This window comes from Pongo abelii, chromosome 2 (assembly GCF_028885655.2).
Source record: "Pongo abelii isolate AG06213 chromosome 2, NHGRI_mPonAbe1-v2.0_pri, whole genome shotgun sequence".
Classification (NCBI taxonomy): domain Eukaryota; kingdom Metazoa; phylum Chordata; class Mammalia; order Primates; family Hominidae; genus Pongo; species Pongo abelii.
The window spans coordinates 99,837,787-99,854,221 of NC_085928.1; the positions used below are offsets into that span (position 1 = coordinate 99,837,787).

At 41.6% G+C, this 16,435-nt stretch overlaps 1 protein-coding gene across 1 annotated transcript in view; it reads right to left on the bottom strand.

Moving 5' to 3' along the window:
- CACNA2D3 (calcium voltage-gated channel auxiliary subunit alpha2delta 3) overlaps positions 1 to 16,435 on the bottom strand; it is a 939,714-nt gene that overhangs the window by 555,254 nt on the left and 368,025 nt on the right. The window contains 1 exon segment of the mRNA XM_054552049.2: positions 11,019 to 11,181. Within this exon segment, the coding sequence (XP_054408024.1) occupies positions 11,019 to 11,181 (163 nt within the window).

Consider the following 16,435-nt stretch of genomic DNA (forward strand, 5'->3'; position numbering starts at 1 on the left):
TACCCATCCTTCAGATGGCAGCGGGCCTAAGTGTCCTCTGCCCGTGGCCACCCCCACCTTCCCAGTTCAGCCCAGGCTGAGCTGCTGTGGGATACACTCTTACTGGACCACAACCCTTTCCTCCATAGCATTTCCTCCGGGTGCATCATATGCCCAGCTGTGTGCTGACTTCCCACCTGCCTTCCCACTGACCTGTAAGCTCCAAGAGAGCATGGGCAGAGTCTGCTCATCTCTCACCACACGTCCTCACACCCATGCAGCATCTGGCATGCTAGAGGTGCTCCACGAATATTTATTAAATCAACAGATGGTGGCAGTGTCCCACAGAACCCAGCTCTGCAAATGCCATTCCAGTTGCTACCGTGGAGGAATTCACTTCTCCTAAACACACTGCAGTGAACTTTCTGGCAAGAAGAAGAGCCTTTTTGCATTCTGAATCATCATCACCTCCTTACTCACTTCTCTTAGACATATTTTGGTATGGCAAGTTTGCAGGATTAAATGTGGAACTGTCTCATTCCCAACAGAAATATCCCCTATGTGTGAGCAGTTGGTACCCATTGGCATTCTGATGCAGAATTTGCCTCCCATTTTTAAAACGACTCTTTGCTGCAACATTATTTTCATAAAGGGAAGAAATTGGAAGTGTTTATGTAAAATAAGACTAGTTTTCATTTATGATGGATTTTCATATGCTGAGATGAAAATAGCACAATTTGACAAAAACAGGGCCTTCCATTTGCCGCACATATAAAGTGTGCATATAAACAGGCATGACGGCCGGGTGCGGTGGCTCATGCCTGTACTCCCAGCACTTTGGGAGGCCAAGGTGGGTGGATCACTTGAGGTCAGGAGTTCGAGACCAGCCTGGCCAACATGGTGTCCCTACTAAAAATACAAAAATTATCTGGGCATTGTGGTGCGCACCTGTAAACCCAGCTACTTGGGAGGCTGAGGCAATAGAATCACTTGAACCCGGGAGGGAGAGGTTGCAATGAGCTGAGATCGCACCACTGCACTCCAGCCTGGGTGACAGAGTGAGACTCCATCTCAAAAAAAACAAACAAACAAACAAAAACAGGCATGACATAGCTAGCTGAAAACTCAGCCATCAGGGTGGTGGAGATACACAGTACAGGGAGGCAGTGTGGAGCCCGGGTGGTTCTAAAGCCAAAGCATTGGGCTTGCATGCTGATTGCCCACTTTGCTAGCCGAGAGATTCTGAGCAAGTCTCTAAGCCTCAGTTTTCTCACCTCTAAAGTGGGAATTAATAACGGTTCTTGCTTCAATGAGTTGGGGTAGGATTGCATTGTATGAGATCGTATTATGCCTGGAACATAGTAAGCACCATAAAAATGTTACCTGAAGGAAAAGAAACTGATGGAGGCATCAGTTGACTAATGCACAGGTGAGTGTCTCTAAGGTCAATGAGTAGATAGTGTGCTCTGGACAGAAGTTTCCATCAGCTTGGATTTGGGAAGAGTAAAAGAGTGTAAAAAATGAAAAGATTTTCTTTATGTCCCTGGAAGCTATTGCTTCCAAACAGCTGAGGGCTCCCAGGTCCTTCTAAGAGTTCCCAGCAAAAGGAAAGCAGAGCATTACTTGAAGCCTGATATGGTCTGGCTGTGTCCCCACCCAAATCTCATCTTGAATTCCCATGTGTTGTGGGAGGGACCTGGAGGGAGGTAATTGAATCATGGGGCAGGTTTTTCCCATGCTGTTCTCATGATAGTGAATAACTCTCAGGAGATCTGATGGTTTTATAAGGAGGAGTTTCCCGGCACAAGCTCTCTCTTTGCCTGTTGCCATCCATGTAAGATGTGGCTTGCTCCTCCTTGCCTTCCACCATGATTGTGAGGCCTCCCCAGCCATGTGGAACTGTAAGTCCATTAAATCTCTTTTTCTTCCCAGTCTCAGGTATGTCTTTATCAGCAGTGTGCAAACAGACTAATACAAAGCCCTACAGCCTTTCACTGACATAGACACCAAGCTTCCTGGGAGCAAAGTGGCCCAAGAGGTAGGACATGGACACACAGAGGTTCACCACATCCATGCATGATAAGCAGGTGGGTGGAGAGCAGGTGCAGGTATCAAGGACTGAGCTACCTGCCAGGGTGCTTGTCAGCCTCTGACCCTGCAACTCTACCTCCATGTTGTCCTCTCTTCACTGAATTTCTTGATGTACAACTGCAGTGACAAAAGGGTTTCCAAGGTGCAGGAGAAAAAGGAAGACTACCTGGCTCAGGATCAGAGATATTCCCAGGCATAAGCCATGCCACTGTGAGGGACCCGGTGTCACTATCATCATTCTTATAACAATACTAACAATTGAGCTCTCAGTAAACCTTTGTTACACAGTAGTCTGAAATGCTTAATATCCATTGTTTCATTTTATCTTCACAAAGCCCCCATGAGATAGGTGCTATCATTGTCTTTGCACAGATAAGCAAGAAGCATGGTCTCAGCCTTTTGTGGGAGTAGGGTCAACATGGAGGCAGCAAGGATATATTATATTCACATTCATACCACACACCCTGGCGAGCCCAATGGCTGGCCAGGGCACCTGGCTAGCATTCCTGAGGAGGCCTGGGAGCCACCTGCAGACCATCTACTGGTCTCTACCGTGCTTCTTAAATCCTGGAAGTCTAGTCTGCATTTCCCTCAGCAAGGCAATCCCCTTCTCAAACAGGGGGACCTGTGGCATATATAACTAACTGAGTCAGCCCAGGGACAGTAGCTCTTAATCTCTTTCCCCCACTGGAACATACTTGACTACCACCACAGGCTGCAACACTTGCTGCTGCAATTTTCACGGTGCTGAAGGTGGCTCCACCCTTCTCCTTCCCAGGCAAAACACAGAAAGCAAGTGCTTGATCGTGAAGTTATCATAGAAGTGACCTTGAAACCTCTCTAAGCCATTTTTTAAAAATAAATCACCTACAAACTCCAGCTCCCTACTATTACTGTAACCTTTCACAAATGTCAGGGCACCAGGGTGAAATAAAACACTATTAGTAACCATTCCTGCTCTCTCATTGTCCTTTACTGCTCCTGGCACCACCTTTCAAAATTTCTCTAGCCTAGGTGCAGCTCCTATCCAACTGTAAGACTCCATCTGGATTCCCATTCCTTTGAAAAAAGAGATGAAAAATACAAACAAATTAGATCCTGAAAGTAATTACTTCATTAGGTATACATCTAAAATTGCTATCTTCAGAAACAAACAAGAATCCAAATTTAAATACAAGAAGAGTTGACAGAACCAACAAGCAGATAAAACAACAATCATTTGTGATGGCCTGTAGTAAGAGGATTCAGTTCAATTCAACGACATCCTTAGAAGCGCATTTCTATTCCAGGTCCTCTGCTATGGTCCTAAGGGAATGAAAAAAACACAACCCCTGTCTCCAAGTTCAAGGGAGGAGAGTGCAGTGAAAAAGAAACTGCTGAAAAATGTGATGAATAATCTAACAGAAGGAGAGACAAAACCCCCACAGGGGGGCATAAATGAGGGGGCAGAGGATGGTTCTGGAGAGGAGGGCTAGGGCCAGAGGGAAAGACACGGCAGCTGTGGAGCCGGGCTCTCAGAAAAGGACAGGTCTTTCCAGAATGGAGAAAGGACAGTACCCTCGGCAGAAGGTCAGAGCCTAAGCAAAGGTCTTCAGAGAGTCTGGAGTCCTGGGGTCTAGCATGACCAGGAAGAGGGGGAATGGGGTAGCCAGGAAAAGAGAGCAGTAAACCAGGGCTGGTTTGTGAGCGTGTTTGCACTTCATTCTACAAACCGGGCTGAATGGAAGGGGTCTGGGCTTGGGGAAGAACATCCCCTGCATGTTTCTGGCAGGAATCCATCTGGTTTGCTGGGAGCTGAGTCAGTGTGAGGAATCAATGTGTATCAAATTCCTCCGTGTGCCAGGTGTTCTGCTGGATGCTGCACCTTCACTTTCTTTAATGCTCAAAATGACAATTTACATCTTACAGACGAAGAAACAGAGGCCCCAAGAGTGAAATGCCCTTTCTAGTCCACCATGCTGATACTCACAGCATTGGATACAAGTCCAGGCCCGTCACTCTCCAAAGACTCCTTGATAGCTCTGGGAAGAGCTCCATGGTAGACAAGAACAGAGATGATGGGGATGGCAAAGGACAGTGGCCCAGGTGAAAAGGGAACCAGGGGACAGGAACAGTGTTTCAGAGAGCCTTAGGCAGGAAGCATAAACTCTTTTCTCACTTGGATTTTGGGAAAGAATCACCTGTACCTAAAGTGATGCCTTTGAGTTTTGCCCCAGGTAACTTCCTTGGACCTGACTCTAGAACAGAGGCTGTGGAAGAATTGCCTGGGAGAATGGTGGTCCCCACTGCTTCTATAACACATGGGGTCACTGTCAATGAGATAATGCACTGAAAGTCCTCACTAGAGAGCATGGCTGTTGGTAAGTAATCCACTCATCCATCCATCCATCCATCCATCCATCCATCCATCCATCCATCCATCCACCAACTCACCCACCCACCCTTCATCCATTCATCCATCCATTCATCCATCCATCTACCTATGCATGTATCCATCCATCTATTCATCCATCCATCTATTTATCCATCCATCCACCTACTCATTCATGAAATGCAACTTCCAGGCTAAACATAAGCCTAAGCATAGGACTGAGGAGCCACAAAGGGCCAAATCACACCTTCCTTCTACTAATACAACTTCTGAGAAAATACAGACACAAACCTATGCATATACATCTCTGCAGACCTATGTTTATGTGCATCTGTGCCACATACACATGCAGAAGTATGGAGGCATTGCCAATAGACTTGAACTCAGCCATTCAACTTGTGAATTTTAAGTCAGGGATAGTTATTTTGCCATATAAAATATAATTTCCAAACTAGAAGAGAAAAACTATGAATAATTTGGGATGACAGCTGTGGAGTTACTTCAGTGGCACTATCTTGCATGTTTCTTACCAAATGCCTTAGTCCTATTATGCTCACATTGTTGGAATAGGGGTTCCTGGAATCCAAACTACATCTTGGGAAAGTTTCCTGGGCCTTGCTGAGGACAGTAGGTAGCAACAGACCATGCAGGAGGAGGTTCTCGAGTGTTATTTTTCTAGGTCCAGAGCAATGCGCTTTGGCGTAATTCCTCTGATCTTGACTCCCAATATCAAGTTATGGCCATATCATCATCACATTCCATTAGGACTGGGAGACAACAAGGAAACAAGATTGGAGCCTAATCCAAATGCTTCAGTTCAGAATCCTGAGAAGAAAATCCATTTCAAGTTGGAATTTGTTTCTGACATCCTGGGGTCAGTCACTCTTGTTCACTTATGTGTGTGTGCTCTCTCTCCCTCTCTCTCAAACACACACACACAAACACACACACACACACACACACGAAGGGAAAAGAAACAAAGGGAAAGGAAAAAATTTTAAACAGCTTTTTGTAAGGTTTGTGAGCCTTCTTGCACATCAAATAGCTCTTGGAAAACAACATTTTAATGATTTCCGTGTAAACGAATCAGAAACATATGGATTAAATTTTCCTTAAAATATACACATGTAATTAAGGGGAAAAGTGCTTGGCAAAATGCATTTTGTGTTTTATCAAGCTCAACATTTGAAAAATAGGTTGAGACATCTGACAGATCCAAATTCAGCAACCCTGCCCATCCCTCCAGCATCCTGCATACTCTGCTCCTAAACAGGGGACCCAATGCCGTCTCATCAGACTTCTGCCCTTTTCTTGGGCTTTTTAGAAGAACTTATTGGATCGTAACAGACAGATTGATTTCTCATGCTCTGCAGTGGTGGTCTTCCATTTCCTGGAGCTCTTTTCATTTTCAGGGGCTGGACCCTGAGCACAGTGTAGCTTTGCAGCCCAGTTTTCCCAGCCTGACTGGGTGCCCTGCTGGGGAAGTCTAGAGGATGAAGGAGTGGTCTAGCCTGTCTCCTGCAGTTCACACCTCCCCTTCACCTCTGCCACTTCAGCCTACCTCTCCCGGATGTCCTCCGTTACTGGGGGAAGAAGAGAAATTGAGATTGGGTTACTTCCTATGTGTTTTCTTCCTCTGTGCAAGAACAAAGTGAAAACAGTGTTTTGATTGTAATCTATATTCATTCCCTTACCTTGCAACAAGTATTTATTGAGCATCTACCAGGTGCTGGGTATCATGCTGGGGTTCCTGCCTTCATGGGGCTGATATGCTCACTGGAGCTTGCTCTCTAGGGCCCCAGGCCCAAGGGCTCTCACCTTAGCCATCCAGTCTTGGTCCATGTGCCATTCTTCTCTGGATTTTCTCCAAACCAGGCCCTGAATGCCTCCTCCCTCTCCCTGTTCTTCAGTGTGAGTAGGAACCAGTCTTCTTTAGTGGCTCTCTTCCTGGCAAAGCTGTCAGCCATATTTCACCTGTCACCATCATGTTCATGACCTCCTGATGGCTTCCACAGCCTCTCACCACCTGGCCAGCCCTTCCAGGCTCCATAACTGCCTTTCTGACTTCCACAAAGGAGCAGTTGTTCCCACTGCTGCTGCCACTTCGGCTGGGATCTGCCCAACTTGCCCCACTCCACAGCCCCCTTGGACAACAAGCTCCTTCAGTCTTGCAGTTACAGTACCTACTCACCTGCTAAAGGCCCCCTTTTAATGCCATCACCTGGGTGATTAGGTTTCAACATACAAATTTTGGAAGGACACAAACATTCAGACCATAGCACTTGAGTCCTGGATGGACACCATGTGTCATCCACCCCTCTAAGTGTTTAATCCTCAGCACAACCCCCAAGGCAACTCACTATGATTGTCATCTCCAGCTTAGGGATGAAGAAAATGAGGCACAGGTATTGTATGCAGTCACAGATGTGAGAGTGGGGCAACCCTGGGGTCAGCGGGTCCTTGTCAGGTTGGATCTGGGTGTGACTGGCCCCAGCCTCCCTCCATTCCCAGACATTTCCAGGCCTTATTCTTTAGCTTTCCTGAAGAGTCTGTGGGCCACCAAGTCTCCTCTCAAAAAGTTTCTTTGCTATCAGCCACGTTCTGTTTCTGTTGCTTATAAGAACCATGAAAACACCACAGCCCTGGATGACGTCTCATAGCCCAGGAGGTACAGGCGTCAGTGGCCTCCACGCCAACCAACATCTGGGAAAAACTCATCTGTAAAGAGCATGGGCAGGGGTAAAGGGGGCACAAGGCTGCATCTGCAGGGTCCTCTGCCCTCAGAGAACCTAAAGTAGAGAAGGAAAGACTGCATGCTCTGCATTCACAGAACACAGCAATGCTAGAGCAGGGGAATAAACAAAAGTCACTGCCATCACACAAGACAAAAGGAATCAAGGTTATATTTGAGCTGGTTTCTAAGAATGGGCATTAGGATAGGCAGGAAAGGAGGGACAGGGATAATAGGAATAAAAACAGTGAAATAAACTACAATGGAAGAAAGAGGAAGGTGTGTTCAGTGAACAAAAGCGTGGTCTCACCTGGGTGGACAGAGGTGGAAAATGGAAATGAAGGAATAGGTTGAGAGCACAGCATTTTCTTTCACACACATTCACATATTTACAAACACACATGCACAGACCTGCCCATAGACAGAAACATGCACATACATATAAGGTGTACATGTATATGTACCTGTATATGTGTGTGTATGTGTATATATATGTGTATATATATAATGTGTATATATACATATAAACTTTACAGCACTTCAGTCGAGAAAGTCCTTAAAAGAGTTCAGCTTTATCTGAATTCTCTGCCAGATCATCAGCAGTTCTCGCAAAAGCATCCTGTCTCTTGCTTTACTCATAGAGGATATGGAGTCATTTATGGCTCTAAAGGTATCAGCCATTCATCTTCAAAGTCTCCGAAATAGTAAGACTCACAGGCTGGAGATGCCAGAGCAGCCACTCAGCAAACATCTGCTGAAGGAGTTTCATGAAACAAGCTGCTGCATCAGGCACACTGAGGGCCCTGAGATGCATTTCTAAAGACTCTATGAATATGCCTCTTTGAGTTCCCATGGGCACAGCTTGCCCACATCACCAACTTTGAAGCTGCAGTCTCTTTCAGTGCTCAAGAGAAAGGCACCTCAGCCAGAGAGGAAAGCATGAACATGGCTGAGCAGCCCAATTGCCAGGCCCACCCACGGAGGCAGAAAGCAGATTGTAGAAAGCAGGTAGAGTTTACCAGCTAGTTTCATCTAGGACTAAAAATTATACCCCAGAACATAGATCACAGAAGCTCCTAGGCAAGTATCAAACCACTTTGGTACAGAAGTCCAAGCAGCTAGGACAGAATGACCTTGTACTGGTTTTCTTTGTTGGGGGTAAGATTTCCAACCCAAAAACAGCACAGCCAGTGACCAATCTCCGAGCATTTGTTTTGAGTACATCATCAATAACTAGATCTGAGCTGGAGGGCCTTCTAAACGTAAAATATATTTCTGCAGCTTGAAAAGGAAAAAAAAAAAGGCTGTAAAGGGCTGGTTTGAATTAGGTAGAGTGGAGACAGGAATTTGCCTGAAGTCCCTGCCTCTCCTCTGCCCTTGGGCAGTGATTCACTGCCTGGCTGAGACAAGACAGAACACCTGGGTGACCCTGGTCCATGCCCCACAGCCTGGCTGGGTGACAATGGACTGGGCAGAGGTGATGGGCAGATCCCAGGAGGGCTGCCGAGGATGACTTTGAATATCACTATCTACCTCCCACGGCTCAAGAAATCTGACTATCTCTGAAGATTCTGTCTAGGAATCATTACAAGCATGATTCTATAGCCTGGGTGATCAGTGGTGGTGTGGGTCCCTTATGTGTTACTACCATTAAAAGACACAATTATGCCTTTAAAGCTAGAGGTGCAATTAAATCTCTATAATGGTGTTAATGGCTCAAGAAACCTTGAAGCAGCTGTCATATTTTAAAAGATCATTCTGAATTGTTTTATGTCTGAAATTGCTCTGTAAAATCATGTTAATTTTTCATCTTCAGTTGGGAATATATTGAATGCCAAGAAGATGGCTTTCTTTTGGCCACATCACACAAAAAGGGGCAGTTTCATTTAGGATTTCATCTGCTGACAGGATCATTCTAGAGAACTAAACTCCACTAAACGAAGCTGAGCTCAGACCTCTACGTCTTGGTTCCATTTGTCTCTAAGGAAGAGTCCAAAGTAAAGAGCAGGGTAGAGGATATGGCCCAGTCCAGAGCCCTCTAGGATTTGTTTAGATTGACATCACTTTCTCTAAGAGGAAAAAATAAAAAAAGATGAACTGTGGCCCTGCCCATGTGAAGAAGTAGACAGGTCCCATCCTTGGCACTCCCACTGTCTCCTGGCTGTCCACACTGTGGCCAATATGTGATACACGGTGTTCTAATTATCTCATTATCTGTTCCCCAAATGAACTGTGAACCCCTTGAAGGGGGGGCTGCATCTGATTCACCTCGGAATCCCCAGTAACTATCAGAACAGTTAATGAATGGGGTACTGCCTCCACTGACTCTTAAGGATGGATAACAGGTAAACCAGGAAAAAGAGACATTAGGTATCCAACCATACCTAATATCCAACACGCATAAGAAAAATGTTTCAGAGACAGTTAGTTGGAATCTCTTTAATCACCGACTAAGCCCCTTAAATAGTGACTTAGAACATTTCAGAAGTGCAATTTGTATTCATGTTATTTTCCAATAAAAACAACGGCAGCTAAAATGCACTGCGTACTTTCTGTATGGTACTGCTGTATTAAGGGCTACACATACATCATTTCATATCCTCTCACTAACCCTCTGAGGGAGGCAGTATCATTATCTCTATTTCACAAATAGGGAAACTGAGCCTCAGAAAGGCAAAGTTGCTTGCTTAAGATCACACAGCCTACAGAGGAAGAACAGGACTTAAACCCACAGCCCTTGCTCTTGACTACTGAGCTCTTGTATATGATTTGGAAACTGGATGCTGTGATAGAAACTGGCCCCTGATATCTTTGAAACCTTGATGGGAGACAATGTGGCACATTTTTTACTTTGAAGATCCCATGACTTTCTGGCTTATTTTTCTAGGAGGATAGTTCTTTGTTTAGAAGTTTCTTAGGTATGACCAAGTAGAGCAAACTACTACTCAATAGCAATAGGATAAAGATGCTGAAAACTTAAACCCTTTATAAACATCATTCCATTTAGCCCTCAAAACCACCCCCATGAGGTAGATATGATTATTATTCACATCATAAGATGAGAAAATTCAGACCTAAAAAGATGAGGTGATGTGCCCAAGGTCACAGCCAGAAAGTAGAACACTGTCTGACCAGAGTCCATCCGATGTCAGAGCCCAGTCCTTGGCCACTATAATCCCAACTGGAATTGGCAGATGGGAACTTAGGGAAAAATAAACTCTAGAGTTTATGTGAAGACTGGATTTGAGGCACACAAGCCTGGAAATACGGAATTCTGTTAAGGTCCATGCTGCTTTATACTCTGAGAAAAGACCCCAGCTGTTTCCATTGCACCCCTAGGAGCTCTCCAGCCCTTAAATGCCATTCCACAAACTGGAAGAAGAAAACAAAGGTACCACATCAGGGGTCAGCAGATTACAGCCTGCAGGTTACATCCAGCCATCTCTTTTTGTAGATAAATTTTACTGGAACACAGCCATGCTGACTGATTTACATTTGGCTGCTTTTGTGCCTGAACAGCAGAAGTGAGTAGTTGCCACAGAGACTCTACGGCTAGCAAAGCCTAAGACATTTACTATCTGGTCCTTTATAGAAACTGCCAACCCCTATTCTACATGTTAGAGAGCCTGATGTAAACAACCAGCCAGAGAAACAGCAAGCCCAGAAGCTCCAGGCAGAACAGGTACACGCTTCACCTATCCAGTTGATACCTGACACACTCAGCTTCTAACTGTGCTTTTGAAAAAAAATGAAACAAACCAAAACTATATCCCAAACCAGCCAGCCCCTGCTTCTCAACCTCCTGATTCTTCACCTTCTAAAAGGGGCAGTGGCTGGGAGTCTTACCTTTGTTGTACATGTTCGTTGGTACTTGGACGTCACTTAGACTGATGTTCACAGGCAAATTATTAAAATGGTCATTTGGGGCTAAGATGAATTCCTTTCCCAGCTCCAAAAAATTCCCGTCTTTGTCCCTTTCATTTATCAGCACAGCATTGAAGTATTCATACTGAAAGACAAAGTCAAAAAACATTACATGTGGCTGAGGGAAGAGGGCTGTGAACTCACTTAGACCTGGCCACAGGCCATGTGCCATCCATTACACTTTGGACCCTGATCTGCTCACATAATCTTTTTATGTCTTATGTACTGTCCCTGGCTGCTTTTGCATAGGTGAGATAGCATTATATAAGTATTTTCCAATGTCACTAAATACTCCTAGAAAACATAAATGTTAAGGGGCAACGCAGTACTTTCTTATGTGCATATAGAGAAAACTGCACTAGAAACATTTTAATTATTTAAATTTTGAAGAGAGACCCTGACTTTATGCAGCCTATATTAAGTTGAAGGAGGCTGAAAATCAGCAAAAAATAACAGGCAAATATATGTCAGATCATCATGCTTGCTATGGAAAAATAATTCAGCAGGGTAAAGGGATTAGCAGCTTCAGAAGGACTGTGTGTTTATACATGGCATTTGAGAAGGTCTCACTGCAATGGCAACACTCAAATAGAGATTAAATGAGGGGAGAAATGCAGTGGTGTGGGCATCAGGGAAATATCCAAGAAAGAACAGCAAGGGAAAAGCTCTCAGATGGGAGTGTGCTGGCATGATCTACAAATGGCTATATCATCATCTCACATATACAGAAGGCTTATTTTGTGTCAGAAATTACTCTAAGTGCTTTTCATGTGTTAACTCATTTGATTCTCCTAACAATGTTATGAGGTGGATTTTATGAGTATTCCTACTTCACACGTGAGGACACTTAGGAATAAAGAATTTATGCATCCTGCAAAAAATTACACAGCTGATAAGGAGAGCCAGAATTCAAATACAGGCAATCTATCTTGAGTCTGTGCTTAAATCTACTGCATGAGATGGCCAATGGCAGGTGTGGGTGGAATTAACAGAGCAGAACCTTAAAATAACTACAATTAACATGCTCTAGAGGCTAATGGAAAAAGTGGACAACGTGTAAGAACAGATGGGTAATATAAGCAGAGAGGTGGATATTCTATGAAAGAATCAATGTGAAGTGCTAGAAATCAAAAACACTGTAACAGAAATGAAGAATACCTTTGCTGGTTCATCAGTAGACTGAACACAGCCAAGGAAATAATTGCAGAGGATGAAGATGTGTCAAAAGAAACTCCCCAAAAAGAAACGCAAAAAGAAGAGAAAATAAAAAGGAAACAGAATATCCAAGAATTGTGAGATAATCACAAAAGGTATAACATACGTGTAATGGGATACCAGACTGAGAAGAATGGAAACTGAAATATTTGAAATAATAATGGCTGAGTATTTTCCAAAATTAATGATAAAAATCAAGCTACAGATCAAGGAATTTGAGAGAACATTGAACACAATCAATATTACAAAGATTTACATCTACACGTATCATATTCAAACTGTATAAAATCAAAGAAAAAGAGAAAATCTTGAAAGAAACCAGAAAGAGGATGGGAGAATCTTACCTGTAGAGGAACAGGGATAAGGATTACATCAGACTTCTCTTCAGAAGCCATGCAGGCAAGAAGAGAATGGAGTGAACCACTTAAAAAGTGTTCAAAGAAAGAACCATCAACCTAGAATTCTGTATCCCATGAAATTACCCTTCACAAGTAAAGGAGAGATAAAGACCTTCTCAGGCAAACAAAAATGAAGGAATCTGTTGCCAGTAGACTTGCCTTGCAAGAATTGTTAAAAGTTCTTAAGAGAGAAGCAAAATGATATAGTTTAGAAATTCTCATTTGCATTAAGAAAGGAAGAGTGTTTGGCCAGGCACAGTGGCTCACACTTGTAATCCCAGAACTTTGGGAAACCAAGGCAGGAGGATTGCTTCAGCCCAGGAGTTCAAGACCAGTCTAGGCAACATGGTGAAACTCTGTCTCTACAAGAAAAAAAAAAAAAAATTAGTTGCGGTGGCACCCGCCTGTAGTCCCAGTTACTTAGGAGGCTGAACCAGGAGGATCACCAGAGCCTGGGAGGTTGAGGCTGCAGTTAGTCATGTTTGTGCCAATGCACTGTAGCATGAGTGACAGAGTGAGACCCTGTCTTACCAAAAAAAAAAAAAAAAAAAAAAAAGTGTTAGAGCAGGAATAAATGAAAGTAGATAAAATATTTTGTTATTCTTAACTAATCTAACATATAACAGCTTGTTCAAAATAATAATAGTAATAAATTACTGTCTATGGATAAGTGAAATGAATAATAGCAGTGTTATAAGAAACTGGAGGGAGGAATGTGGAATACTCTGTGCTATGATTTGAATGTGTTCCCTCCAAATTTCAGGTGTTCCAATGTGACAGTAATAAGTGGTGTGGTCATTAACAGATGAATAGGCCATGAGGGCTCCTCCCTCATGAATGGGATTAGATGTCCTTATAACAGGGATTGACAGAGAAAGTCTGTCCCTTTTTCCATTCTATCTTCTACCAGGTGAGGAAACAACACTCTTCCCTTCAAGAGGATACAGTATCAGTGCATCATATTGTAAGCAGAGCAGCCCACTCCACACACCAAACATGCCAGCACCTTGATCTTGGGCTTTCCAGCCTCCAGAACTGTGAGAAAATAAATTTCTTTTCTTTATAAATTAAGAAGAATTTATAAAGTCTCAGGTATTCTGTTGTAGCAGCACAAATGGGCCAAGACACTCAGTTATAAGATACCTGCACTACACATGAAGTAGCGTAAGGTTATTTGAAGTGGACTTAAATTAGTTGTAAATGCATACAGCAAACTTTAAGGCAACTACAAAATAACTGTAAAAGGAAGCATAATTTATATGCTAAGAGAGGAGAGAAAATTAAGTCACATAATATGTTCAATTAAAACTAGAGAAGGCAGAAAAATAGTAGAAGAAAAAAAAGAGAGGAAGGAAGGAAGGAAGGAAGATAGGAAAGAAGGAAGATGGATGGACCTAGGGTAGTGAATAGAAAACTGTTACAAATATGGTACATATAAATCCAACTATATCAATAATCACCTTGAATGAGCATGGTATAAATACATCAATCAAAAGACAGAGGCTGTCAGAGTAGATTAAAATACAAGACCTAACAATATTTTGTCCATAAGAAGCCCACTTTAAACATAAAGACACAGATATATTAAAAGTAAAGGGATGAAGAAAGATATACCATGCTAACATTAATCAAAAAAAAGTGAGGGTAGTTGGTTTAATTTCAGACAAAACAGACTTCAGTGCAGGGAAAATTATCAAGGAATAAGATGGGCAGGCATTACTTAATGATAAAGAGGTCAATTCTCTAAGAAGACAAAGCAATCCTTAATGTAGTATGCATCTAACAGCACAGTGTTAAAATACATGAAACAAAGACTGATAGAACTGCAAGGAGAAACAGATGAACTAGCTATTATAGTTAAAGACTTAAATGCCCCTGTATAAGTAATTGACAGACTCAGGAGGCAAAGCACTGGTAAGAATATAGTTGAAATGAACAATACCATCAATTGGATCTAATTTACATTTAAAGAATGCTTCATCCAACAAGAGCAGAATACACATTCTTCTTAAGCATGTAAAGATGCTTGCTTGGAACATTCAAGATAGACCACATCAGGGGCCCTAAAACACATCTTCACAAACTTAAAAGAATGGAAATCATACAGTGTCTGCTCTCAGACCACAGTGAAATTAAACTGGAAATCAATAACAAAAAAGATAGCTGAAAAAAATCCCAAAATATTTGGAGATTAGACAACATAATTTTAAAAGAATTCTCAAGATAATTTTTTTAAAAATTAAAATGAAAACACAGCCTATCAAAAAGTGTGGGATGTAGCAAAAACAAAGCTTACAGGGAAATTTATAGCACTGAACACATGTATCAGAAGAGAAAAGAAGATCTAGAAGCAATCATCTAAGCTTCTACTTTAGAAAACTAGAGAAAGAAGAGCATATTAAATCTAAAGTAAGCAGAAAAAAATGTATATTTTTTATTTTTCAAAGCAGAAATCAATGAAATTAAAAACAGAAAATCAGTAGAATCAATGAAACCAAAAATTCATTTTTTTAAAAGATTATTATAGTACAAAGATCCAAATAAAAATCAACAAAGGGAAGGGGTACATGAGGCAAACTCCCAAGGAATCCAGGTGCAACCTTCCAAGAGTTCTGCCCCAGTGCAATCACACTTATTATACTTAATTCTTCTATTAATGAGTTGTAATAATACATTGGAAGTGGTGTCTAACAGAGACTCAGCATTCAGGATTTTTATTGGGGGTTGGTCCTGTAGCAATACTACTTTCAAACTTAACCTAGTTAACATTTATAGAACTCCATACCTAACAACTGCAGAGCACACATTCTTTTCTAGATCATATACAGGGCCATCAAATAAGTCTCAATAAATTTAAAATGACTGAAATCCACATACTATGTTCTCTGATAATAATAAGCTAAATTTAGAAATCAATGTATGATATTGATATGAAAATATCATTGATATCTAGATTTTAATAAAAGATGATACCTGCAAATAGACTAGAGATTTGGATATTAAACAAAATACTTATTAATAATACATATGTCAAGGAAAAAATGATATGGGAAATTGGAAAATATTTTGAAATTAATCATAATGAAAACAACATATCAATATTTGTGAGATGCAGTGAAAGCAGAGCTTAGAGAAGAAGTTACACATTTAAAAGCTTATAAAATAAAAGAAAAAAATTTCAAGATAGTCTACCTTAAGATTCTACCTTAACAAGGTATTAAAAAGATGAATAAATGAAACTCAATGTTAAAAGAAGGAATAAAGTAATAGAGATAAGTACAGAAATTTAAAACAAAACAAGTAACAGGAAAAAATCAATAATACCAAAATTTGGTTAATATAATTAACAAAATTATGAAATTCTAGTTAGACTGATTAAGAAAAAAAGTAAGAAAGCAGAAAATACCAGTATCTGGGATGAAAGAGGAAACATTATTCCAGATCCTACAGATAATGAAAGGATAAGAGAATATTACAAACAATTTTATGCCAATAAGTTCAATAACTTAGGTTAAATTTCAAACTCCTTGGGAAACAGAAATTATCAAAACAGACACAAGAAGAAATACAAAATATAACTGGCCCTAGAAATACAAAAGATATTGATTTCACTGTTAATAGCCATGATAAAACAAACAAACAACTCTAGGTTCACATGCCTTAACTGATGGATTCTATCAAATATATGAGAAAAAAATACAAATAATCTTATAAAGACTCATTAGG